We start from the raw sequence: 26714 nt of genomic DNA, 5'->3' as shown, positions 1-26714 counted from the left end.
AAATGGAAGCTGAATGACCTCCTTATAGACACTAATAAATAGTATCAGAAAATCTAAAATAGAAATTAAAAGCCCTTCAATTATAAGTAATATTGAAAATGACATATCTGTCATATCCTAACTCACTGTAAAAAAAAAAAAAAGCAGATAATTTAGATTCTATAACATAGGTGCACAGGAATTTTTGACTCCCTTCTTTTGACGTCAAAGGAGATGTGTTGTTTTTTTTTAATAGAGTCCTAATTGATGCATAATACTTTATTAGTTTTAGTTGTATTGCATTTAAACAAAATTTTTTTAGGGGCACCTGGGTGGCTCAGTTGGTTGGGCAACCAACTTTGGCTCAGGTCATGATCTCACAGTTTGTGAGCTCGAGCCTTGTGTCAGGTTCTGGGCTGACAGCTCAGAGCCTGGAGCCTGCTTCCCATTCTGTGTCTCCCCCTCTCTCTACCCCTTCCCTGCTCACGCTCTGTGTCTCTCTGTCTCTCAGTAATAAATAAACGTTTAAAAAAATTTTTTTAATGTTTATTTTTGAGAGACAGAGACAACATGAGCTGGGGGGGGGGGAGGGGGGCAGAGAGAGAGGGAGGCACAGAATCGGAAGCAGGCTCCAGGCTCTGAGCTGTCAGCACGGAGTCCAATGCGGGTTTCGAACCCGTGAACAGTGAGATCATGACCTGAGCCAGTTGGACGCTTAACCAACTGAGCCACCCAGGGGCCCCTAGTCGTCCCGCACTTTAAATTTTGAGATAGAGATACTGTCATATTGCCCTCGATGAAAGTTGTAACAACTTTCCCTCCTACCAGCAGCATATGACAGTTCTATTTACCCACTCCATAGGACAAGTGGGCAGCCCTGTGGAGTGCCAGGGAGGCCAGGCGGGCCTGGGTGGTGGAAGGCCAGGCGGCCCTTTGCCCTCATTGGACTGGGCTGCTGAGGGGGTAGACTGGGGACTATTGCAATCTCAGGGTGAGCAGGCAACAGGAAACGTGGGTGCTGCGTCCTCGAAGCTGACAAGACCTTGAACTTGCAGATCCCTTAACCTCATCCCAAAAGAGCTCTAAAATAAGGGAATGGCGCCCCATCCCCACAGTCCCAGCAACTGGTCTCTATAGGGACTGACAGAGTATAGGGGAAAACTGAGGCCTCAGACCAAGCACTGGGAAAGTTGACCAAAAAAAGCTGAGCCCGTGTACAGAAATGGCCGTCTTGCAACTTCCTCTCATGGTTGAGACACGGGGGGAGGCTCCTCGGGCCCCAGTCTGTGTCGCCTGGGCCCCTCAGAGCTCCCCAGAACTGGGCTGGCTCTTTAGGGCTTGAGAACGTCCAACAAATATTTACTCAGGGCCTGTGGGCCAGGAGACCCAAAGAGGCAAAGACTCCTGCCCTTGTGGGGTTTGTTCTGGAGCAAGAAAGACAGGGCTGAGCACGTCTTTGAGGGCATCTCACTGCAGGTTAGCAGGTAACAGCACTATAGGAAAAGAGCGGCCAGCTGGCTAAGGCAGGGCAGGCCATGCTCACCAAGAAGGGGAGATCTGAACAAACTCTGGGAGCCAGTGAGGGAGTGAGCTGAGCAGACCTCTGGGAGAAGAGCCCTGGGCAGGGACCCCAGCCCTGCAAAGTATGAGCCAGGACCAGCAGGGGGCTGGTGTGCCGGGAGGGGAGAGTGTGAGGGGCTGGGGCAGGTAGGGCTTAGTGGCAGACCTTGTGTGAAATTTCATTGTGACTGAGTGAAAAGGAGGTGCCCACGAAGGGTGCCTTCTCTCAGGCGCTCAGAAAGTGCTTGTGAGGGACGCCTGGGTAGCTCAGTCGGTTAAGCATCGGACTTCAGCTCAGGTCGTGATCTCGCAGTTTGTGAGTTCGAGGCCCACATGCAGCTCTGTGCTGACAGCTTAGAGCCTGGAGCCTGTTGCAGATTCTGCGTCTGCCTCTCTCCGCCCCTCCCCTGCTTGCACGCTCTCTCCCTCTCAAAAATAAACATTAAAAAAATTTTTTTAATGTTTTTTTTTTGGGCCAAGACAAAGGCAAGGGGAAAGAGCAGGCATTAACTGGTTCCACCCTCACATAATCCTATGAGGCAGGCATGAGAAATGAGGCTCGAGGCTCTGGTGGGCGGGGGGGGGCACGTACCCAAGGACACACAGCTGGTGAGTGGGTGGGAGGTGACTGCAGTGGTCCTGGGGCTGCTGTCCCTTCCTCAAGTCTCTCCCACGGATATTTCTCTGCCTAAAAATCCTCCTTGGTTCTTGCTTGTCCACAGGGTGCAGTCCAGCTCTGTCGCCTATGCTGGAGCCCCCAACACCCAGAGTCCAGCCCACCTTTGCACCCTCTCCCATCCATGTGGACCAGCCCCACCCCCACCTCCAACCAGAAGACACTACTCAACATTCCCAGAACCTCTTTCTCAATCTCCCAGGCCTTGCTCACAGGCCCACCCCTTCCACACCCTAAGGCCTCTGTCTTTTGTGGGCTCTCCTCCTCTAGGCTGCCCTCCAGACACACCCTTCCCCCCTTACCTCCATCTCTCCCCAGCCCCCCTGAATCTCTCCTCTTGCTCTGCACCAACCCCTGCCTCCAGCTCCCCAGCCCCAGCAACCAAGAAGCACCGAGTAGCCCAACCTCCTCTAAGGCCCAAATCTCGGCCATCCCTCCTCACCCCTGACTCTTGCTGACCAGGCCTGCAGCCTGGGAGCTCACCTCCCGGCCACATCACTCAGCCTCCGGCACCTCAAACCCACCGCCACCCACAGTGACTTCCTTCTGCTCACCACGGCAGCACCTCCCAGCACCACCCCCCCCCCAACCCCGTTTGCTCTCTGAAGATAGGATGGCTTCTCCTCCAGGTGTAGGCCCCTTCTCCATTCAGCCCCTCCACCATCCTTCTTTCCCTAGGTACCCCTGGATCCTTCCCCACGATTGGCCGTGTGGCCTCTGGGCAAGTTCCTCCCCCTTAGGGAAGCTCAGACAACTCGATCCCACAGAGGGGTCAGCGAGACTCGCCTCCCACAATCGTTCAAAGGACTGAAAGGACAATTTGTCGGTCTTTACCTAATATACAGGAGGGGGTCATTTAGTGCCCGTTTCCCTCACTGGCCTCCACACACGCTAACTGGGACCTGTGAAGGTTTAGGAGTGTGGCTCTGGAGACCTTGATTTGAATCCTGTCCCTGCCCTTTAGTCGCTGTGTAGCTGAGGGCAAGTCCCTTCTTAGGGCCTACGTGTCCCCACCTTTAAAATGGGGGCAATAACAGGCTGCACCTCACAAGGTTGTGAGAATTCCACAAGACAGCATGTATGATGTTCGTGTGCGGGGGGGGGGGGGGGTGCACACCCGGCGTTCTTCCAGAGGGAGGAAGGCTCACCCTGTCCCTGCGGGCTCAAGATCCCAGCAGAGGTCCTCTTCACAGCTTCCTTGGGAAAAGAGAGATGCGGGGAGCCAGGAAGCTGCTGGAGGAGAGCCCCATGACAATAGCACCCCTCCCTCCTCTGCCCCCCTGGCACTTCTCTCTCACCCTCTCTGTGTGAGCAGTCAGCTCTCAGGAGGGGAAAGCCAGACAGAAAAGGGGCCCAGGACTGGAGCAGGGACCCTGAGATTGGATGAGAGGGGCCCTTTGAAAAGAAAAAGGAAAGGTAATAATTATACAACCGTCCTCACGAGCCCAGCACATTGGATCCTTACAGCGAGGCTATGGGACAGGGATGATCTCCATTTCACAGATGAGAAATGGGGCTCAGAGCGGACACTTTTCCAGGTCACAGGACTGAAAGAGCCAGACTCAGCTCTTTCAAGCTCTTTGGCTTGTTTTACCCCAAAGCCTGTGCTCTGGGCCCAAGGCTGCGCAGTGTGTATGCCGTGAGTCCTTGGGAAGAGGTCTCTGTGCATATGACGGGAGGATCCTGAGGCGTAGGGCTAGGGAGAAACTTCGACTTCCGAGCTGTGGCCCAAGGCCAGTTTGAGGCCACCCAGGGGCCCTGGGTGGGGGTGGGGTACCACCCAGCGTGCGGAGCTAAAGGCGCGGGGCCTGGAAGGAGTTAACTGCATGAGGGGCCTGAGTGAATCAGAGGCTCCGCAGGCTGCGATGGAAATTCCCTGTGCATGGCGTGTGGTCACCCAGAAAAGGGAAATGGTGCTTTTCGGAGCAGGGGACGGCGGGGGCTGGAACCCGGGAGCAGACGCCTGCCCGGGTGGGGCTGGCGAGGGTGTTGTGACCAAAGACTCCTGGCCTCAGGCTCTGCTTAGGCTCTGGGTGGGAGAAAGGAGGTAGGAGCCACCAGGCCAGGCCAGGCCAGGCCTGGTCATTCTCCAGTGTGCCCATGGGCCCTGACGGATGGGTAGGAGTTCACCAGGCCCAGAGGAAGGAAGGGCACTCAGGCCGTGGGAACTACAAGGCACAGGGGTGTGACTCAGCATGAGAGTCTGTCCCCCATGCTTTTTCTGGAGAACTCTTTCCTGTCCTTTGGGCCCATCCCAAGTGATACCCCTCCGCACCCTGGGAGCACCATCACTCCCTTTCTGTGTCCCAAGGCCTCAATTTCCATCTGGGAGCTCTCAGAATTTTGTAACTCATCTGCCTTCTACCCAGGACTGTGGCCAGGGGTCATGTTGTAGCTTCAGAGGCAGCTTGCACCCAGCATAGAGCTGGCACCAAGTAGGTGCTTGGTGTTCGTGAAATGCCAATTTCACAGGAGGGGGCTCTGAGGCTCAGAGAGGTTAGGAGAAACTCAACCAGCCAGCTGGCTATGGCGGAGCGGGACTCAGGCCAGGGCTTCTGCTCAGCTGGGACTTGGCAGGAGGCGGGGGCACTGGGCACTGACACCTGGCCAGGGGTGGCCATCTGACAACTATGCCGTCCAAAGCCTGCTTCTCTCTCAAGCATCAGACCAGCCCTGCTTTCGCTCTTGTCACAGTGTTAGGAGACTTCGGTCCTGCCAGTAGGGAGACTGGGGTACAAGATGGAACCAAAGGCAGTCAGGGAGAAGAGGGAATAGGGTGTTAAGAAACCTTGAATCCCATCCAGACGCTCTCTAGCTATGGGGCCTCGTACACGCGGTTTCTCCTCTGAGCCTCGGTTTCCACTTTATGATGGTGGTCATGGGATAGGCTCGTTCTGGGGATGGAAAGATCTGACTGATGTCAACTGGAAACCTCTGCACCAATGTGAGGGAGTTGGTCTGTTATTAGTAATGAGTGTCACTTATGTGGCCTGTTGTCTCTCCTCGGAGTGGTCTCCTGCTGCAAGGCCACCCAGCCTGCCACTTCCTAAGCCGGGTGTGCCACGGCCTCAGGCCCAGTGTCCCTCTGCACCGCACGAGGGCCTGTCCCCCACACCAACCCAAGGAGAGCGGTGGCTGGGTCCTCCTGTCCAGAAACATGCCCTCCAAAGTCCCCGGGTGCCCCAAGTTCCACCGTAGCACCCCAGATTCCTTGGCTCCTGTGAAGATGCAGGACGCCCAGAGAAACCACCCTCAGGAGGGATGGGCAGCATGGTGGCAGCCATTGGCGTTGGAGCTTTTCCAAGCATGAAGGGGAACTGAGAAGTGTGGGAATGTGCCTTGGGCCTGCCCAGGGTGGGCGGCCGGGCCCGGGTGGGAGGGGCTGTTCCAAGGAGTCCAGACTGATGGGGTCCTGGGGGTGCAGAGGAGAAGGGACCCGTCGGCCTGTGACAGTGGCGTTGGGCGTCACCGTGAGGTGCCTGCAGGTTGTCCAGACAGAGCTGGCCGGGCAGCGGGAGGCTGGGGAGCTGTGTGGAGAAGGAAAGAGGAAGCCATGGGGAGAGGGGGATGGGCTGCTGGGGATGGAGTGGGAGTGGGGGCTGGGGGGCCTGGAGCCACTTGGCCGCAGCCACTTCACTTCTCCCAGTTTCGGTTTGTAAATAGCTGCCGGCTCCGTGCAGGCGGGATGGGCCCTGCCCCTTCTGTGGCCTGTGTCCAGGGAGGCCCGGGCCTGAGTAGCTGCAGCTATTCAAAGCCTGCATTTGAGGACCCCAGGAGGCATGGAAGCTGGCCCGGCCTTTCTCTGGGTGGGCAGGTTTCGGTGGGCCCAGCACTGGGCAGCCCCAACCTGTGGTCACTGAGGTAATGCAGCTGGGGCAGAACTTGATGACTTGGCCACACTGAGCTTATTTATAACTGGGCCTCCGTGGGCAGAGGCAGCTGCTGAACCGCCAACTCAGCACTTGGTGCCGGGACAGGATAGTGGGGGCCAGGCCAGCCCGATGGTCCCTCAGTCTGGGCCTCGGGGTCTTGGGATCCCCAAGGCCTCTTTGGCTGGAACCAGTGCTTGTGCTGTCTGTGTTGCACAGGTCTTGAGATTTAGGGCTTGTACTTGTGAGGTGGGCACCTCAGAACCTCCTAGACCAAGAGGGTGTCTGAACTCAGTGGACTGGTCGGTTCCCAGGGGGCTCATGCCTTGGCCTTCCTGGAAACTCTTCCTGCAGAGGTCAGGCACTGTCAGCAAAGTCAACAAGAAGCAAAGTCATCTCCCCTCCCATTCTTGCAATAGCAGTGCTTAAAAACAAAACAAGATGCGTTCGGGAAGAGGGCAATGCCAACTCCTGAGGCCTGGCCCTGATGGTGGCCCTCCAGGCACCTGACAGAGGGGGAAAGATGTGGCTCCCTCCTGAGGCTCCCGTGTCCCACCACACGGGTACCCATCTCCTTCTTAGACAGGAAGCACTGGCCCTGCCCCCACCCTCCAAAAGACCACTTCTGGAGAGGTGTCAGACCCCTTCCTCAGGTCTGCGGGAATAAAGTGGCTCCTAAAATCTTTCTCCCACTTTCGAATCCTTCTGGATCAATCTTGTCACCTACGACCCTCTGTCCCATCAACACCTCGTCTCCCAGACTTGGTCCTGGCCTTCCCACCTCTAAGCCTTGTCCCAGTCTGGCCCCCGGCCTGGCATGCCCTTTCCTTCCCCCTCGTCTCTCCAAGGCCTATGCCAAGCCCTGCTCTGAGGGTCCCAGCCTCCGTGCCTACCTGTCCCCAAAGCAGAGGCTCTTGAAATATGAAATTCAAGGGGGATGTCAGAATTGGAGCAGAAATGGGCAAGAGATTTTAGATCATGGGGGCCACAATCACTACGCAAAAGAGGAAGCCGACGCCTGCAGGGGGTCAGGGATGGCCAAAGGCACTCAGTGAATAAAGAACAGAGTTAAGACCAAAACTATGCACCCTGACTCCTGGACTGGAGCTCCCATCCCTGGACCTCTGACCTCCTGGGCCCCAGCTTGGCCTTGAGCCATGGCCCCACCTGGCCCCTCACACTTGGCAAAAGCTGTTGGGTATGGGAAGGACGGGTTGCTGGTGTGGGGGTACCTCAGGCCATCCACTGCCCAGGTGTGAGGCCTGGCCTGGCAGGCCTACTCAGGCCCCTCTGGGCAGGGTCGGGGTGCCCAGCCCCGAGCCGCCCGGGCTGCAGCTGCCCCTGTTTCCACATCGGCAGTAGCAAGTCCGGGCCTGAGAAAACAGGAAGCGCCCAGTCACCACAGGAAGCATGTGTGCGCAGCCTCCCCACCCCCGGCCCATTGCAAAACGCCAACAGCCCCATTACCACAGGCACCACACAGTGGCGGGCAGAAACGCTCAGGCCACCAGGACTGCCGAAGAACCGGACAGACAGACTCCAGCCCTGACTTGCCTGGGCCAGGCCACGGGGTGAATGTCCAGCCGTGGCCTTGAGGAGCCCAGGGTCCCCTAGGGTTCAGGCCTCATGCCTGACTCTGGATCCTAGAGCCTAATCCCAGACTGGCCTAGGCTAGGCCTGCTTTGGCCATCATTAAATCAGAATATGGGGTCAGGGGTCACAGGGAAGCCATTTCTCTGACTCGGTGGGTGGCACTGGAGGACTCTGTGCCTGTCCCTCAGACCCTGACAGGGCCTGATGCCCAAGCCTCGCTGACCCAGTTGGCCTAGATCCCACCGCCCCCACGACCCCAGGGAGCCATCTGCTGTCCAGTCCACGCCTGCCACGCCCTCTGCCCAGCCCCAGCCCTTCCCAACCGAGACTTTGCTGGCCCCTGGGGTCCTGCTCAGGCTAGCCCTCAGGAGACTAGCGCCCCTCCTCATCCCGCCCTGCCTGCCCCGACTCACCTCCCATTTCTGGCCACCCGGCCTCAACCCTTGGAAGGAGATGGGAGTGCAGCAAAGCTGAGGCCCGGTGCTTGGGGAGGCCTGTGCTCCTCCAGCCCCGGGGACGGCAAGGAAAAGAGAAGAGAGCAGAGCATTTCATGGCTATAATAAATCAAAGGGGGAAGTCAGAGCAGGAGAAATAAGAAACTTCCCTACCCTGGGCACAGGGACCTGCCAGGCAGCAGCCCCCGGCACCCCCACGGTCTTCCCTCCTCCCTTCTGCCTCCCTGGCCAGGACCCAGATCTGGTGCTTGCTCTCAGGCCTCGGGGCCCCACCTGCCCAGAGATCTTCTGGGCGCCCAACAACCTTTCTTGCTGTGCACCCTGGATCCAGGCACCTCTAGGTGGGGCTTCAGTTTCCTCCTCATGGACTCAGAACTCCATGGGGCGGGGGGGAGGTGGGGGGGTGCTGGCTTGGAGAGTGTATGGTCAGGCTGCCCAGCAGAGAGGGCTGAAGATGGGTAGTGGCCCTCTGGACAGGATGAAGAAATGAAAGAGGTGAAGGGAGGGAGGGGAGGCGTTCTGGGAATTCCTGGTGGACAGTCGGGCTCAGCAGGACAAATGTCTGTGAGAGGGGACTGGAGGGCCAAGGCAAGAGGCAGGAGTAGGGAACAGAGGTGGGGAGAGCCCTGTGTTGTGAGAGCAGGCAGGGCCTTGACTTCAACTCAACTCCTGCACTCTCTCAAACCAGACCAAGGGGCCCAGGGGCCTGGGGGCCACTGTTTGTCCCCTCCCCCCATCATGTCTTCCTGAAGTGTCCACTCAACAGAGATACTGGGAGGGGAAACATTTTTTTCAGGCAGGGGGAAAGCTCACATATTAAAAAAGGAGAATGAGGGGCGCCTGGGTGGCTAAGTCAGTTAAGCATCTGCCTCTTGATTTGGGCTCAGGTCGTGATCTCATGGTTTGTGACACTGAGTCCCGCTTGGGGCTTTGGGCTGACTGTGCAGAGCCTGCTTCGGATTCTCTCTCTTTCTCTCTCTCTCCCTCTCTGCACCCCTCCTCTGCTTGCTCTCTAGCTCTCTCAAAATAAACAAATTTTTAAAAAAAAGGAAGATGCAAATCTGTATGAATTTTTAAGATAAAATAAGGAATTTCAGAAACATTTTGCTAGTTTTGGGGCCTCTATGAGCCATGCACCCAGATACCAAGCAGACCCTCCTCCAGTGCCATTGGGGTGCATTGTGGAGACTCAGGCTGCCTCCACTTGAAGCCCTCCTGAGACAGTGTGCTCACTCCCTGACTCCAGGGGTCTCTCTCTCACTGCGAGCAAGTTCTCCTCAGCCCCAGCCCTGAGTCTGCGCACGATGTCTCCTGGACAGCTACCAGCCTGGAGCTCAAGGCTAACAGAAGAGCCTGGCAGGGCCCAGGATCCTTCTGAGCCTCTAAGATCACGCTGCTTCATTCACGACCTCGTCAGGCAGATAAGATAAGAAATTGGCAGTGACTGTTGGGAGTCCAGGCTGCCGAGCCAGACAGATCCAAGAGCATGCAGGGTGTGACCGTAACTCCCACCCTCAGGTTCTCCACTTGGAAAATGCCTACCTAGAAAATTTGCAAAGAAAGACAAAGGAGATCACAGGGTGATCGTGGGGCCTGCATCACACAGTGGCCTCTGACACTCTCATCTCCTCCCAGAAGCACCTATTTCCTCCCTCCTTTCCCTTTCACCTGCCTGAGGTGGGGTGAGAACTTCTATTCCCTGCTCTTCTCTGCACCCCCACCCCCCAGGGCCCTTGGCCTTGCTCTGACCTGTCCTGATCTGGGAGAGTGTTAGCGCTGAGGTTCCCAGCCCTACCCCAAGGGGCTCCCTCTGTGAGATGAGACTTTGAAGGCCCAAACTCCTGCTCTGACAGGACTCCCCATTTCTGTTCACACCTCCTGCCCTCGCACGACACCTCGCTTTCATCCTTAGACAGCCACAACTGTTTTTTGTTTTTTAAATTTAGTTATTTATTTTGAGAGAAAGAGAAAGTACGAGCAGGGGAGGGGTAGCGAACGTGAGAATCCTGAGCAAGCCCTGCACTGCCAGTGGGGAGCCCGTGGCGGGGCTCGAACTCACGAACTGTGAGATCATGACCGGAGCCAAAGTCCGTTGCTTAACCCACTGAGCCACCCAGGTGCCCCATCCACTTTTGTAACAACTGGTGGCATTCACTAGGCGCTTTACATACATAACAGGTCAGAATCCTCACAGGTATTCTTATCCTCGTTTCAAATATGAGGCAACTGAGGCTCAGAGGGGAGGAAGGTCAGCTGGCCAAAAAGCAACAGCTCTGAGGTGAGAACTTGGTTCTGTCCTCCAACCCAGTGGAAATCCTATGCAAACCATGAGGCAAAGCAGCAGGTCTTTTGGGGTGTCACCGCTGCCCAGGCCCATGGTCCTGGCCCATTCCCGGCTCCCCTGCCCTGTCCCCATCACCACAGTCTCTTGCTTCTCCTGGTCCAGGTTGTAAGATGTCAGAGTTGGACACATTCCGGCCTCAAGTGCCCACGAGAGCAAAGAGGTTATAAAAACAGAAAGGTGAGCAGTCTGTTGAATCAAGGGCTCTCCTTGGCTCCCTGCCCTGGGAATTCACACCCAGCAGTGGCATTTAACTCCCTAGGGAGAAAGCCTCAAGGGAGCTGTGTTCCCTGCTAGTTAGAACCAAGACATTGGTGCCAGACCTTGTTGTAGAGCAACAGAGACCGTCCCCTGGCTAAGTGACTTAACCCTAAAATGGAGAGAAAAATGCCTCTCCTGGCCTGTAGAGTTCACAGAAGGGAAGTTTCTTTCTAAAAGCCAAGAGCTCAGCCCCTCTTCATGCATGGTCTCATTTAAGCCCCATAACAGTTCTGACAGGTCGGTACTATTATTACTCCCATTTTACAGATGAGAAATCTGAGGCGGAGGAGCCTTCCTAAGATCACACAGCCCTGCAGGGGCTTGAACCCCAATCCTGTGTAACTACAAGTCAGGTGCCTTTATACTGCCTCAGAGAGGTTCCTCTTCCTTTCTCCTAGGAACTGTTCTCTGCCACCACCAACCCGCAGGGTCAGGGGCCCTGAGTGGCGAGTTCAACCATGACTGGATGGCCCTGCCCAGCTGTGGTGCAGTCCCCAAATGCCTGACTGCCCTTGCTTCTTGGGTTGGGCTTGTGGATGGCTTCCTGGGCACGCAAGGGGTTGGGGCCAGCTGCAGCAGGGACTCCTCCAGGCCGTTCCCCAGCCATATTGTTTGCGGCCATCCTACCCTGCAATCAGGTAGGTGTCTGTCTCTTGCAGAGGGGTGTTATAAGTTCCTGTAGGGGCCCTCCCGGCAAGGCAAGGAAACAGAGAAACCAGCCTTGAGCTTCTCTCTGGTTTAAGCACCTTCCAAGGCCCTAGCAGAGGCCTCTGCAAATTTATATTTGTGATTTTGTAGTCTTTTTCTTAACGAGGACCTGAAATTGTAAAAGCATCAGGCTCTACACAACCTAGCTCTGTCCCCACGCTGAGGACAGTGGAAAGTGTTCCATCCTCCTCTGGCTCCCTGGCTCTGAGGCAAGCGAGACCTCCACTTTCCCATCTATGCAACAAGATTGAAGCCGGGAGACAGGCGGGTACAGCAGGGGCAAGGAGAAGGGATCAGGGTCCCCATCCTTTACAAAAGGCTCAGATCTGCAGAGGGTTTTCACCAGCCTGCATTTGTTGCATCTCCAACAGCCTCGCGGAGTAAATGGAGCCTCCTACCCCCGTTTTCCAGCTGAGATAACTGAGGCCAGGAACAGAAGGTGCAGGCCAGAGCCTCTCCCCCACGAGCCCCGGGGGGGCTCCGCCCAGGATGCCGAGCCAGGGTTGGAGGGAGTAGGCGACAGAGGGTGCGGGGACGGCGCAGCGGAGGCAGTGGGGAGGCGGCGGCGTCCCGCACTGTCTCACCGCAGGACCGACCTCGGCGCTTATCTGCTCGGGCAGCTTCCGCCCCCCAACCCTAGCCCCCGCCGCAGCCCGGGCCCCCGCCCCCGCCTCCGGAGGGCCGGCCCGAGGGCCCCTCCCCCGGCGCCCGCCCCCAGGGAGCGCCGAGCTAGCAGGGCCCTGCCCGACCGAGCGGAGAGGGGCCCGGCCCCCAGATGAGGCGCCGGAAGTGATCAATAACCCCGGGGGGCGGGGGCGCCTCCTGCCTCCAGCCCGCCGCGCCAGGCCGAGCGGGGGTCCCTTGGGCAAAGCTGGGAGAGAGGCTGCGAGGGAAGAGGAGCGGGGTCCCCTAAAGGCCGGAAAGCAGGAGGAGAGGCGGGGTCGGTCTGCACCGGGTTCGGAGGGACACGAGCCCACCCCCCCCCAACACACACGCACAAGTGCACACGCACACACTAGCAACGCCCATGGGCGTCCCTGGCACAGATGTGGGAGGGAAGAGAGAAGTGGAGACACCTTAGAGAAAGTGAAAAGCAAGCCGCAAACGGGAGCAGACGCCCGCCACGTGCAACTGGCAAAGGTTAAGCATCAAAAATACATAAAGAACTCTTGCAAATCCATAGGGGGGAAAAACACAAAATATCCGGCAGAAAATTTGATAAACGACGTGAAAAGGCATTTTAAAGAAGAGGAAGCACATGTGTTCAAGTGAACATCTTAAGAGATGCTCAAGTTCATTGGTAGTGAAGGAACAACAGCGACGACCACGGTGGGATGCTATTTTGCAGCACTGGAAGGGCAAAAATTAAGCCTGACAGCACCCAGTGTTGGAGAAGAGGTGGAGCCGCACAATCTCCCGTGCATCGCTAGCCAGCAATTCTGTGTAACCACTGGAGAAGACAATCTGGCCTTATCTTATAATGCGGAGACGCAGCAGATCCCCACCCCCCCAGGCATAAAATCAAGAGAGACCTTGGCTTGTGCTCCAAGAGACCTGGGCGGGAACGTTCAAAGATACACTGTTCTTAATAGCAAAACTCTGGGAGTAACCCAAGTGAACACTAAGGAGAGCGGGTAAATAAATTACAGTGGATACATCCACACAGCGATAAGGCAGTTCAGCAGTTAAGCAAGCAAATGAACCTGTTTCACATAATGGCATAAATGCATCTTAGCACCATACTGTTGAGTGCAAAAGCCAGTCCCAGAAAACAAATACCCTTCCTGTGAAGTTCAAAACCAAGGCAAACCATATCTCTACAAATAGCAATGTTGGTTCCTTCCTTCTAATACTTTTGTTATTAGGAGATGACAAAAGACTCAAGAGTAATACTGAGAAATATTGAGAACCTATAAAAAATATATAGTTGGTTTACCAGGTATCAAAGGAATACATAAAAATAATTTGCTTTCCTGTCAGCTATCATCGAATCGTTCAGAATGTAATGGGAAATATCCTATTCAAAATACCTGAAAAAAATGCAACATATCTTTTTTTTTAAATTTTTTTTCAATGTTTATTTATTTTTGGGACAGAGAGAGACAGAGCATGAACGGGGGAGGGGCAGAGAGAGAGGGAGACACAGAATCGGAAACAGGCTCCAGACTCTGAGCCATCAGCCCAGAGCCTGACACGGGGCTCGAACTTCCGGACCGCAAGATCGTGACCTGGCTGAAGTCGGACGCTTAACCGACTGCGCCACCCAGGCGCCCCAAATGCAACATATCTTAAAGTAAACTTATTAATAATTATGCAGGGCCTATATGAAAACAATTGTAAGAATCACTGAACGATGTAAAAGAAAACTTTAGAACAACTTTTATTTTCCTTAGCTTTAAAAAGAGCCAAGGGCCACCTGGCTGGCTCAGTCGGTGGAGCATGTGACTCGTGATCTCGGGTTGTGAGTTTGAGCCCCACACTGGGTGTAGAGATTACTTAAAAATAAAAGCTTAAAAAAAGAGAGAGAGAGAGAGAGAGGCACGTGGGTGGCTCAGTCAGTTAAGCGTCTGCCTCTTGATTTCAGCTCAGGTCAGGAGCTCATGGTCTGAGATGGAGCCCTCTGTGGGGCTCTGCATTGAGTGTGGAGCCTGCTTGGAATTTACTCTCTGCCTCTTCCCTGCTTGCTTGCACGTGCACAATTTCTTTCAAAATAAATAAATAAACATTAAAAAAAAAAAAAACTTGAAAAGGAAAGATCTTGAAAACCTGATCATCACAAAATTCAGGTTCCCCCAAGAAGGAGACAGGGAGATGGGACGGGGGCGGGAGTGACAAGTAAGCAAATATATCAATAAACACATAAATTAAGTAAAGAAGGGCCTGCAAAGGCCCAGATGGCTGTGCATAATGCAGAAGTATCTGCATTTGTGCTCCTGAAGGGGAAAGGGAGACATTAAAGCCATTTGGACTGACTTCTATTCAGGGTATAGGCAAGAGGTTGTCTTTCTTTCCAGAAGCCCATATGGAATGGGGGGAAAGGCCTGTGCATGCAGGGGACAGGGCTAAAAAAAACCCCTAAGACACACAACACTGAGGGCCTTCAGCCTGGACAGATCCAGAAGGCTTCAGGGAAGGCTTGTAAAAGGGCTGAATTTCAATCAACAGAAATGGCAGAAGGGAGAAATATGCCAGGCCTGCCGGGGGGTGGGATGGCGATTACAAAGGGGGTTATAAAGGCAGAGAGACCAGACAGAAAGAAGTGAGGCTTGGCTGCCCAGGAAGGGTTGTGCTATGAAGCTGCTAGTGCCTCGTCTGGCCAGGGCTCAGGATCTGGGGGGTAAAGCACCCCAGAAACTCACTAGGGGGCTGAGGCTGCTCTAAGAAGGGTGACTTGAGAGAGGGTTAAGGTCAGGGGTTCCTGAGGGGCAGATTCAGTTGGGAGAGGCTGAGCCTGAAGCCGCTGTAAGAGTAACAGGCCTCATTTCACAGCTGTACTCACGGGCAAGGAGCTCACCACCCTGAGCCTCAGAAGCCTCTCTACAAGAGGTTGCTGCCAGCCTGTGGACCCAAAGAAAGCCCTGAAAAGGAGAAGGCCTCTGGAAGCAAAAAAAAAAAAAAAAAAATGTGCATCAACCCCCACCCTAGAGTGTCTAGCCCTGTGCAGCCAGAGGAGGGGAGGTTGTCAGAACAGTGACAATGCCACACCTTGATGGCCTGTCAGCAGGCCCAGGCCCAGAGGCAGTCCTCCCTTCTGGAAATAGAGGGCTGAGACCTTGTTGTTGAAAAGGGCCCCCACTAAAGATACCAAAGCCAGGAACGACGTGTTAAAGTCAGACCCAGTGAGGTCAGAAAAATGGATCTGCAGCCCCCCAGTCAGAGGCCTCCCAGCCACACAGATCCGAGCACTGTCTAGGCCCATCCACCCTGCTAAAATTTTTCTGCCCAGGGCCACGACTCAGGAGGTCGCTGTGGCCTCCAAACCGATTGATAAATGTGTTGGAAAACACTCATCCGTCATCTGTGCTCAGCAAGGAGATGGTCCCCACCTTGTGTCTTTAAGTTATCTGTTCATTGCTATAACATTTTCTTTATACCCATATATCCACACATGTAAATAATTATAATACCTAAGCCTTAAAGAGAACTTGTCGTATGCCAGGCATAGTTCTAAATGCTCTGTGTGTATTCCCTCATTTACTCCTGACAACAATCTGACACAGTAATCCACTTTACAGATGAGGAAACTGAGGCATAGGATGTCAAGTAATTTGCTCCAGGAAGTCTGGTACAAGAATCTGGCTGTCTTAACCATAAAGCTATGAGGTCATCAAATAAATCAATAAATAAGTTGAGATTTTATGTACACATGTATATACATTTGTACATAATTGCATAAATGTGATCATATTCATGTTTTGACGTGCTTTTAAATTTTCCTTTTATATTTTTCCTCCCCACCCATCCATGAAATCCATGTTATCACTCAATGTTTGATCTTCTATATTTTTTATTATTCACAATTATACATAGTCTTCTATATACTGATGCCTATAATCACATATATTTAGACAGGGTTCCTTTTGTCATTTATTTTAAAAGAGCAGATCATATTAAATAAATATTTCTGCATCTTTCTTTTCTCACCTGGAAGCCCCTGGCAGATCTAATTCATTGCTTTTAACAGCACACATCAGTCCACACACCGTCTTTTCACCTGGTCCCCTCTGCTCATGGTCCTCTTCTAGAGCCCCCCAGTGTGCTTCTTTACTCCATTAGGGAGTTTGATGGTGGAAATTCCAGGCTAGGTGAGAGGAAAGGACAGTGAGAAGGCAGCCAGGTGACGTTTCTGGCTGGGTCTTGCCTTACCCTCTTGCTGGGGGCCAGCAGCCCTCAGCCCCCAGAGGCAGGAATGCTAACTTGACTGTCTTATTGTGAAATCATTTGTATATTGTGAAGTGCTTTGCATATGATTAAGTGATTTGCATACGGGGGGGCGGGTGCATCTTTGACATCCCAGAGCAGCATCCCTGAGCGTCTTCCTCCCTTTGCAAAAAAACCAACCCAGGGCTTCCACTTCAGAACTCGCCTATGGGCTTGGTGTGGTGAGACAGACACGGGGCTTTCAGAGGAAAGCTGATCCCACCTGGAAGGAGCTGGAGGTCCAAGAAAAGCACACATTGGAGTGTGGTCAACAGGCATCAGGTGCAGTATGTGAGTCATGTGCCCTCAGAGCCCCCAGTAGGCGAGAGCAACACAGGACAGTTGAAGGGAACCAGCATGGGTGATGAATGAGGGTCAGAGGTTTGGAGACCCCTACCCTGTCGCAATCTCTGCCCAAGTGGGTATCCACGTGCCCCATCCTGAATATTATACAGTCTTGGCTGAAGTCCCAGCAAAAGATGCAATGTGGAACCTCCAAGCTAGACTCCCACCTCCCTGGAAGTGAGAGGTGCTGTCACATGCTGGGCTCAGGGACACCCAGGGGGAAACCTGGCTCTGCCATCTGTGCCACTGCGTGACCCCGGGGCTAACAGTACCCACCTCAGTGGGGGCAGAATGAGGATTCAGTGAGATAATGCAGATGGAGTGAATGGCATGCAACAGTGTCCAGTAACTTGTAGATATAATAATGCTATTTATTGTTTGCTGCCCTAGTCTGAGGTTAGGCCTACCTTCCTCCAGGTGAGGCAAGCACAAAAGGGAGCTACCCCAGGTTTGGGGTTCCAAGCAATAGTGTCAAGCCACCACGCATTGGACCCCAAAGGGTTACAAGCCCTGGAGACAAAGGCCTGAGGTTCCCAGTGAAAAACCAAAGCATAAAAATAATTCGATGAGTAAGAATAAAATTCCCTCTTCTGAGGTTCCCGAGGCTAGGCCCCTCCCTGCGGCGGGCACTTCCCCTTTCCCTTGTTCATGGAGGAGCCAGGCCGGTTTGACTCACAGCAGGAGCGCCCAAGCCAGGCACCCACCCCGACCCCGGCCGGGCTCCGGGCTCGGGGCTCCGGGCTCCGGGCTGCGAGGGCTGGCAGCGGAGCGCGCCCTCGTGCGGCCGTGGGCGACACTGCAGCCCGAGAGAGGAAGCGGCGGCCGGAGCCGCAAGCCCAGCCACCCAGCGGCTCGCGGTCCCTGCGGGGCCGCCCTCTCCGCCCCGCCCAGCGGGGGCTGAGCGCCTCGCTCCTGGGGCTCCTACTTCCGCCGGGCCCTCCCCTCCGCCCCCGATCCTCCCGGGCGGAAGTGCGCCTGGGCCTCCCGGGTCCCCCACAGCCGCGAGGCGGAAGCGCGCCTCGGCCGCCGCTCCCCTCGACCCTGCGGCGCGCCGCGCGTCGGGTTCCGGACAGGTCCCGTGTGACGTGGCCACGCTCCGGGGGCGGCTCCGGGCTGGGGGCCGGGCGGCGGACCGGGCGGGGCAGACCCGGGCGGGGCGCGGCGCCGCAGCTGGATGGCTGGGGCCGCCCGGAGCGCCGCCGCCGCCGCTGCCGCACGGTGAGTGACCGCCCGACCCTCGGGGCCCACGCCCCGGGCGGGACGCCTCGGCCGATCCCCCCGCACCCCGACCCCGGCCCTGCCGCTCCCGGGCAGACCCGGGCCTCTGGCGCAGAGCCCGGGAATTCAACTTCCTAGGGCTTCTCTTCTCCCCTGTCGCCCTGCACGTCGCTGCCCATCGCTCCCTCGCTGCCCATCGCTCCCTCGCTTTCCTCCTCCGTGTCCGTCTCCCAGTCTCTCTGGCTCTCTCACTCCTGACTTTCTCTTGCTTTCTCCTTTCCCTCTGCTCTCTGGCTCTCCGTCCTCCGCTTCCCCTCTGCCCAGACTGTGGTCCCCTCACCTCTGCGTGCCCTGCCTTGGCCTCAAGTCCGGCCCGGCCCAGTCCTGCCTTTGGACCCCGTGGAGCCCAGCGGGTTTCCTCAGTCTCTCGTGAGGGCCTGTGGAGGTCCTGGACGCGGGCATCTTTTTCAGCCTCCCACCGCCATCAGGGGATGAGGAAACTGAGGCAGGGACATCGCCAGCTCAAGGTCACGGCCAGATGAGGCAGGGCAGACCGCATTTAAACCTCATGCCTGAGTTTCCAGATTGAACTTCTCTCTTAGTTGACTCACATCCACATCCTGTGATCCAGAGGCTGGGAACCTTCCTGCTGCCCGGTGCCCCAGGTCTCCTGCAATATAAGGAGGGCTCTCCCTGCCGGGCACAGTTCACCTGCATCAGCAAGCTCGTGGCCTTCGCAGCCTGTGCTGGAGGCAGTTAGTTCTGTTATCCCACAGAGGAGGAAACTGAGGCTCAGGTGCTGCAGGGACTTTGCCTACACTCAAAAAGCCATAGCTGCAGAGCACAAAGTTTAGGGCAGGTCTCCGAAGCGTGTGCCCTGCACAGCTGTGAGGCAGTTCCTAACTGAAGGATCTTTCTCTTCAGCCCTACGTCCTGTCTGTCTCTGTGCCCTGGGGACAGTGGGCTCGTTGCCTAGGGAGAAGCTCTTGACGGTTCTGCCCTAGCTCAGCTGCTCGCTTTCCCCACCTGCGCCTCCCAGTGTCGCCCATCAAGCTAGACAGTGCCAGCCTCAGTCCCCTGGGGCGTCCTCACTGGGGCATGTCCTGGCGGCGGGGCCTCCCCTGGCAGCTAGAGACACCCGACTGGGCTGGGCCTGCCGGTGGCTGAAGGGAGCCCAGCCAGCGCCTCACCCCGTCATTAGGGAAAGTTTAGCCCCAGGCAGACGTGCTGACACACAGTCTGGAGCTGGCTCAGAAGGAAACAATGTGTGGTCCTTGGGAGTGGGGTGTAGAAGAGTAGAGCCCCTTTACTCTGTGAACCCATCACTGGGATCAGAAGCCCTGGGCAAGGCAAGCAGGAGAGTGGATGCCATGGCCGCTTGTAGGGAGGAGGGTTAAGATGCCACGTTTGCTAAGCAGGTGTGCGGCCAAGGGTGGCAGCTCACGTAAGAGGCCTTTGTGTTTTTCAGCACGTGGCATGCCTGGATGTCCCTGCCCTGGCTGTGGCATGGCGGGCCAGAGGCTCCTCTTCTTCACTGCTCTTGTCCTAGAGCTCCTGGGAGGGGCTGGGGGTTCCCAGCAGGCCCTGAGGAGCCGGGGGCCTGCCGCGGCCTGTCGTCTAGACAACAAAGAAAGCGAATCCTGGGGGGCCCTGCTGAGTGGGGAGAGGCTGGACACCTGGATCTGCTCCCTCCTGGGCTCACTCATGGTGGGGCTCAGTGGGGTCTTCCCACTGCTCGTGATTCCCCTGGAGATGGGGACTACGCTGCGCTCAGAAGGTAGGTGACCCTCCTCTGGTGCCCAGGGCAGCCAGCAGCGTGGAAAACATCGCTGCTCTCCCTGGTAGAGTGGGGCCTCACGTCCCAGGTTTCAGTGTGTCTGAGGTGGAGGGCGGGGACACATGTAACTTTTCACTTTGGTCCTGTGAGACCAGGGTGTGCCATGCTCTTTCCTTCGTTCATCCTTTGTTTGTTCCGAAAGAATCAAAGTCAGCAGACGTTCACCAAGAAACAGTATAGACACTGGTTGGAAATATGAGTGCCAGGCTGCTTGGGTTCAACCCCTGGCTCTGCCACTTTCCAGCTGGGTGGCATCGGGCAAGTTGCTTGAGGCTCAGGCTCCCAACCTTAAAAAGGGGCATAATACGGGGCACCTGGGTGGCTCAGTCGGTGAAGCATCCGACTCTTGGTTCCAGCTCAGGTCATGATCTCATGGATCATGGATTCAAGCCTGCATCGGGCTCTGTGCTGACAGTGTGGAGCCTGCTTGGGAGTCTCTCCCTCCCTCTGTCTCTGCCCCTCCTCTGCTCATTCTGTCTCTCTCTCAAAATAAATAAACTTGAAGAATAGTTTTTAAAAATGGGCATAATCCTAGTATGTACTTCATAGGTACTGCTGTGAAGATGAAATGAGCTAATATTGGTAGAAGCACTTAGAAGGCTGCCTGGTGCAGGGGAAAGGGCAGCGTGTTCACAGGCCCTGTGACGGCTACAGGGATGCGGTGCCTTGCCCTTCAGTCTCTGCTCATAGTGCAAAAGACCCTCCTACCAAGGGCCCCTGGGTCAGCCTTACCCAGGTAGCCAGCCTGCCTCTGGGGAGCGGATCTGGGATGGGCAGAAGCTGCCCTTTTGTGCCAGATACATGTACTGTCCACAAATGACATGTTGTGATGAAAACCAAAGAGACTAGATGGGTAGCTGCTAAAACTAGGTGCCTGCTGCCTCACCCAGGAATGCAACATGCTAGGTCTGGACCAGACTCCTGGAATCTGTTTGAAATGCCTGCTCCAGGGGTTTCTGCCACTTGCGAGGCTTAGGAGCTGTTCATTCAGCAGATGGTTATGAGCACATCTATGCCCTGCGCCAGGCTGACGGCTGGTGCCGCAGCTGTGAATGGGGCCGATGTGGGGCCCTGCTGTCATGCCTGTGCCCGTGCATCCTCTCAGCCCCTCTTACCGTGTCCCGGTGAGTCAGCATAGGGAGGACTTGGATTATTAGCCCCATTTCACAAATGGGGAAGCACAGGCACAGAGGGGTCCTTTGATCAGGCTGAGGTCACACAACCTGGAAGCGGCAGCTTTTCCTGGGATTCCGCCCGATCACCAAGCTGCCTCTGCCCTCTGGGCCTGTTTCTCTACAAACCAAGAGTTTGGACATAGTCTTCTTAGGGCACTTCCAACTCTGGATGCTGCAAGTCTGCAAAAGTCCCCAAATCTCTGCCACTTTTCCAAGAGTGACCGTGGCTGTGAAAAGAAAAATTCCCACTTGAAGAGCACTTGCTATATGTATTGCAATTTAATTGCCCCAAGATCCCTATCAGACATAATTATCCCCAGTTTACAGATGGGAAAACGAATCCCAGAAGTTACCTGCCCAAGGTCACCAGCTTGTGAGTTGGGGAGCTGGGACCTTTCGGACTCCCAAGCCCAGTCTCCTAACTGTGAAGCACTTAGTTAGTGCTCCACAGTCATCCAGCAGGTCGTGATGTGTTTCCTGTTGAGCACCCAGCCAGTGCTGGGCCTGGGGGTGGGGGTGGGGGGGTGGGGTCGGTGCTCCAGGAAGGGCAGGAGGCCAAGTCCAGCCTTCTGGAGGCTTGCAGTCTGGTTGGAAAAACATAGCGCCCAGTAAGCTGGGTGGGGCAGAGGTCGGGCCAGCGGTTCTGGTAGATCAGCCCCAGGCCCCGAATCTCTTTTGTAGCTGGGGCCAGACGTCTGAAACAGCTGCTCAGCTTTGCCTTGGGGGGACTTTTGGGCAATGTGTTTCTCCACCTGCTGCCTGAGGCGTGGGCCTACACATGCAGTGCCAGCCCTGGTGAGTGAGGCTGCAGTTGGGCAGGAGGGCAGAGGGAGCTGGTGCCCATGCCTAAGGTTGGCCTAGGCCCTACCTGCTCTGCCAGAATGACTGGGAGAGGGGTTCTGGGCGTCTGGCAGCGAACGTGCCCTGGCCCCGATACCCTGGCCCCTGTGGGAGTCCCTGGGGCCCAGCTTTCCCACCAGCCATTCCTGTCCCCCTTCCCCTGTCACTGCCCCTGACTAGATCCCATTCCAAATGGCCCCCCTTCTGTGGCCCTGGCTTGGCCTGGCCTGTCAGTGCTGCCCCCTGCAGGTGGTGAGGGGCAGAGCCTGCAGCAGCAACAGCAACTGGGACTGTGGGTCATTGCTGGCTTCCTGACCTTTCTGGCATTGGAGAAGATGTTCCTGGACAGCAAGGAGAAGGAGGGGACCAGCCAGGTGAGCTCCACATCCCAGGGTCCGGACAAGCTGGCCTCTACTCTGTGGTGGTTGAGGGCCTGCAGGCCCAGGTTCTGAATTGAACCCTGAAAAGTGGGTCTCTTGGCCATTCCCTGGGGGCTCTGGGAGGCTGGGCCAACTGGGAAGATCTGGGGAGTGACGACACTGGCCCTGCTCTGGCTTGTTCTCATAGACTGATGGCGGCAGCCGTGTGGGAGGCACAGGATCAGTTGGGTCTGGGTACACACGGCTTATTGAGCAGCAGAGAAGTCTAGCTAGACAAAAGGGGCAAGGGTCTCCCTGCCTCTGTTTCTCCATCTCTTGCTCCTTTCCTGTGTCTACCCTGGCCAAGTGGGGGAGCATCTAATGTCACCTCTCCCTCCTTCTCCTGGCCCTAGGCCCCCAGCAAAGACCCTGCCGCTGCTGCCGCGCTCAATGGAGGCCGCTATCTGGCCCAGCCGGCTGCAGAGCCCGGCGTGAGCGCCGTGGTCCGGACCATCAAAGTGAGTGGCCCGCTCAGGGTCCCCTCTCCCTGCAGCTGTTCCTCCCCACAAGTGGCAGGCCCAGCTGAGCCCTGCCCACCCAGGTCAGCCTGGCTTCCTCTCCCCTCATGCAGGTCAGTGGCTATCTCAACCTGCTGGCCAACACCATAGACAACTTCACTCATGGGCTGGCTGTAGCTGCCAGCTTCCTTGTGAGCAAGAAGGTGAGTGGCGGCTGCGACAGTGGGGATCCAGGCATTTCTGGGGGGAATGATGGTGCCTATGTAGACCAGGTGGTTCTACCTCCAAAATAAGCTTCCAGTTTCTGTCCTTCCCGCTCCCTCCACCATCCACACCCCCATCTAAGCCCCAAGGGCTCCTGCATGAGGCCGCCTTCTGTCCCAAGCCAAACACTCCTTTTTGGGATCACATACCTCTGCCAGGCTGCTAGGCTTGGGCCCTGCCTGCTTCTAGATGCTTCTCACCCACTTCTGCACTCTGTTCTCTGAGCTCTGACATTAGTGGTCCGCCTACTCTTGAACTGGCCGAGCTCTTTCCCCGCTCATGGCCTCCACCTCACACTACCCCGTCTGCCTGGAATGTTCTTCCTCCCACTCTTTGAAACACTGGCTCCTTATCCTTCAGGCTTCGACTTAAATGCACTTCCTCAAAGAGGCCTTTGCTGACCCCTCATCTAAATTAGGCCCCTGTCACTTGTGTCTATGACACCCAGTCCATCTCTTCTCCTGCAGTACTTATCACTGTAATCATGCAGTTCTTTGTGTGTTCATTCAGTCCTTGCCTCCTGCTTCGTGAAGGCAGGTTCCTTGTGTGTTGTATTCACTGCTGTATTTCTAGTAGCCAAATGGTGTCCGGCCAGAGCACTCAGCAGAGTAAATATTTGTAGAATGAGTGGACAAGTGGGTGCCTGGCCCTCGGCCCAGAACCCCACAGACTCCTTCCCTGCAGATTGGGCTCCTGACCACCATGGCCATCCTCCTGCACGAGATCCCCCATGAGGTGTGTGCCAGAGGGTCTCCATGGCGGCAGTGGGGACGTGGGGCTTCAGAGAGGGGGTGGGGGTAGGAAGCCCAGCAGTAGCAGCCTTGGGGGCTGGGCTCCGGAGGCCTGGAGCTCTCAGCCCACCAGGCTGCAACTTCCATCTCAGCTGTGCTCCAGCCTCCTGGGGACTGGGGTCCCAGCCTAGGGGATGTGGGCTTGGCGGGGGGCCCAGCAGCAAGGCCGGTGCAGGGGGCTCAGTGTGCATGTCCGTACCTGACCCCTGGGGCCCAGAGTGATCATCTGGACCTCCCCTCAGGTGGGCGACTTTGCCATCCTGCTCCGAGCCGGCTTTGACCGATGGAGCGCAGCCAAGCTGCAGCTCTCGACGGCACTGGGGGGCCTGCTGGGCGCCTGCTTCGCCATCTGTACGCAGTCCCCCAAGGGAGTAGGTACGGGCATGGTGGGTGGGGGTGGCAGGTGGCGGTCAGTGGAGGGGCCCCAGCCAGAGGGCACAGCTGCCCCGCCCCAGTGTGCAGGCCAGGATCTGCCCGGTCTACCCTGTGGGAGTGGGTGCGGTGCACGTGGCTCCCCTGGGCTCCTAGCCAGTCCTAGGTTCTCCTAGCTTCTCCCACTGCAGAGGAGACCGTGGCCTGGATCCTGCCCTTCACCTCTGGTGGCTTTCTCTATATCGCCCTGGTGAACGTGCTGCCGGACCTCTTGGAGGAAGATGACCCGTGGTGAGTGACCCTCCCCACCACCACTCACAGGGTTCATGGGAGCTCGAGGGGGAAGGGCTTCTGGGCCCCCCCCCTGAGCCCCATCCCTCTCCCCACAGGCGCTCCCTGCAGCAAGTGCTGCTGCTCTGCACAGGCATCGTGGTGATGGTGCTGTTCTCGCTTTTCGTGGATTGACGGTCCCTGATGCCCCCCACACTGCAATAAGAGACTCAGATTCACTCTGTGACCGTGTGTGAGGCAGAGGGCGAGTGCCTGAGAGAGCACACCTCTGACCAGATGAGAGGATGGTGTGTGTGCATGCGTGCGTGTGTGTACACGTACACGTGTGACCAGTTATGTGTGAGACCGACACTGTGATCATGCGCTGGGCCCAGGGCCCGATGCCCGCGCCGGCCCCCAGCCACGCCGTGGTCTTCTCTCCTGACCACCCTGTCACCCTGCACCTCTCACAGTGAGCAGTGAGGACAAGCAGCACTGGTCCCAGGTGGAGGCCTCTCCCCACAAGACTGCAGGGGGAGAGGCTGCTCCCCAGGGAGCTCAGGGGGCCCAAAGCTGTCTCCTTCTGGGGCCTTGGGGTCCCTGACCTCTGCTCGGGCACCAAGCCCTGGGCAGCCGAGGGGCTGAGGCTGGGGCACCTTCTCTCTGCCGTGTCCATTGTCCCGGCCCTTCCTTTGCCAGCTCTAAGGCCAAAGAAAGGAGAGGCAGGTGCTTGTGTAGCCCCTCACCCCACTCAGCACTGACAGCCCTACCCAGCCCAGGATGGAGCCTGGCAGATGCTTTCCAAGACCTTTTCCTCGTGGCTGCCAGCCCTAGGCCGGCTCCCGTTCCCCCCGGTGAACGCTCCCTGGCAGCGCCGGCGGCTTTTGCCACCTCCAGCTGCCAAACAGCAGCCTGCGGGGCAGGGAGCAGCCCTGGGCCAGAGAGGCCTCTGAGGCCAGCTCAGGGATGCTCACGCCAGCACAGGATCCAGGCAGAGATCCTGGGGGCAGGAAGAGTGTGCCACAGCTGCCCCCCCGGCTCCAGGCCCCTTTTTCCTGTCCCACGTAGGCTGAGGGGGAGTTGGGGGTGGTGAGGGCTCCGCGTTGTCAGCACTCAGGAATGTGCTCTGGGAGAATGCTGAAGCCATAATCCCCAGCTATTTCCCTTGGCTGACACCCAGGTACTCAGCTGGCCCACTCCACAGCCGGGCTCAGCCCTGCTGCTCAACCGTGGACGTTCTGAGAAGCAGCCGTCAAGAGGGTCTGAATGGTTTTACAGCAGTTTTGCTGTGGTTCCGTTTCTATCTGTAAATATTCTATAGATAAGATGCAAATAAATAATTATATACAAACTGGTTGTCTCTCCTCTGCACACCAGAGTCCATGGTCAAGCAGGGCTTTCCCAGGAGTCCCTTGCTCCAGCCAGGTTGGTGGCTGTGTGGGTCCCAGCTCAGCATCTTATCCCTTCTTCCCTCACCTTCAGCTCTTCTGCTTCATGTTCATCTCTGAACTATTATTCTGCAGTGCTTCTTAGAACAGGGTATAGCCTCTCATGCTATCCCTGGCTCGTTAGCTTTTCATCCCAACACTATAAGCCTGGCAGTATGCCACTGTAGCCAACATCATCCCCAAGGGTGGCTGTCCTCGTTTTACAGAGCTAGGGGCTTTTCCCTGGCCTGTTCCTTGAGCAAATTAACTAAAGGGAGGTCCATCCACACAGTCACCTCCAGCTTTGCTTCCATGAAATTAGAAAAGAAAAACTAGGGGATCCTTACTCTAAACCACACATCCTCACTTCCTCTGAATGTCTGAATGTAAGGACAGCATCAGGCACCGGGGGGGTGCTCCTTCCCCTCAGTGCTAGCCCAAGAAAGAAGAGGGGAAATGGAGTCCCCTCTCCTCTCCACACCAAGCAGGACAACCTCCAGTAGCCCGTTGGCTGAGAGCAGTGGTGCCTGTGCCATCGTGGAGTCCAGTACGGGGGCTGGGAAGCCCAAATTAGTGGCAACCTCAGCCGGGAGTGCCTGGCTGACCCAGTAGCTCTGTCAGCAAAAAGGGAGCTGCCCCACCTGGCTGACACATCCAGGGCCTGGGGAGCCCAGGCCTGGAAGCGAATCCAGAGCTGTTTGACCAGCCCCCATCCTCTCCTCGGCAGCACCGGGGCTCCTACCTGCGGGTGGCAGGTGCACATTCAATCACTGCACTCAGCCTGCCCAGAGAGGCAGCTGGGCCTCATTTATAGATGAAGAAGCAGGTGGGGTGGGAGGGGGTGCCTGTGGGTTCACTACAGTGCCACAGGGTGAATGTCGTGACTGGCTAGAAGGGACAGAGAGGGCAGAAGCCAAATCCAGGACAGGGGACAGA

The 26714-nt window shown here is 56.4% G+C and overlaps 1 protein-coding gene and 1 long non-coding RNA gene across 12 annotated transcripts; one reads left to right on the top strand and one right to left on the bottom strand.

Moving 5' to 3' along the window:
• Positions 1–579: 579 nt before the first annotated feature.
• LOC113603360 (uncharacterized) lies at positions 580–17830 on the bottom strand. 2 transcript variants are annotated; one of them, XR_008290356.1, is made up of 4 exons: positions 16087–17830; positions 14942–15038; positions 8091–8231; positions 580–7457 (listed from the first exon to the last, which is right to left on the bottom strand). It is a non-coding gene; the product is annotated as an uncharacterized LOC113603360 (long non-coding RNA). The 2 variants fall into 2 exon arrangements; XR_008290355.1 differs by lacking the exon at positions 14942–15038.
• SLC39A13 (solute carrier family 39 member 13) lies at positions 16469–25702 on the top strand. 10 transcript variants are annotated; one of them, XM_053203223.1, is made up of 10 exons: positions 16469–16644; positions 19394–19702; positions 21599–21732; positions 22012–22151; positions 22550–22654; positions 22768–22857; positions 23603–23653; positions 23952–24084; positions 24273–24372; positions 24471–25702. In XM_053203223.1, the coding sequence occupies exons 2-10, from the start codon at positions 19410–19412 to the stop codon at positions 24544–24546; spliced, it is 1122 nt and encodes a 373-aa protein (XP_053059198.1). In that variant the 5' UTR covers positions 16469–16644; positions 19394–19409; the 3' UTR covers positions 24547–25702. The 10 variants fall into 10 exon arrangements, with proteins under 10 accessions (XP_053059198.1, XP_053059205.1, XP_053059204.1 ...); XM_053203230.1 differs by having other exon boundaries at positions 16472–16644; positions 21619–21732; positions 22027–22151; positions 23952–24080; XM_053203224.1 differs by having other exon boundaries at positions 16477–16644; positions 21619–21732.
• Positions 25703–26714: the final 1012 nt, after the last annotated feature.

This window comes from Acinonyx jubatus, chromosome D1, assembly GCF_027475565.1.
Source record: "Acinonyx jubatus isolate Ajub_Pintada_27869175 chromosome D1, VMU_Ajub_asm_v1.0, whole genome shotgun sequence".
Lineage (NCBI taxonomy): Eukaryota > Metazoa > Chordata > Mammalia > Carnivora > Felidae > Acinonyx > Acinonyx jubatus.
Note: the sequence above shows the minus strand (reverse complement) of the source record. Positions and strands in the feature narration are given on the sequence as shown.

Bases quoted from the DNA above. Each gene is read 5' to 3' on its own strand.
- SLC39A13 (XM_053203222.1), top strand. From the start codon at position 17,882: ATGGCTGGGGCCGCCCGGAGCGCCGCCGCCGCCGCTGCCGCACG. The intron at 17,926-19,393 runs GTGAGTGACCGC...TGTGTTTTTCAG, and splicing joins GCCGCCGCCGCTGCCGCACG to CACGTGGCATGCCTGGATGT. The intron at 19,703-21,598 runs GTAGGTGACCCT...GATCAGCCCCAG, and splicing joins GACTACGCTGCGCTCAGAAG to GCCCCGAATCTCTTTTGTAG.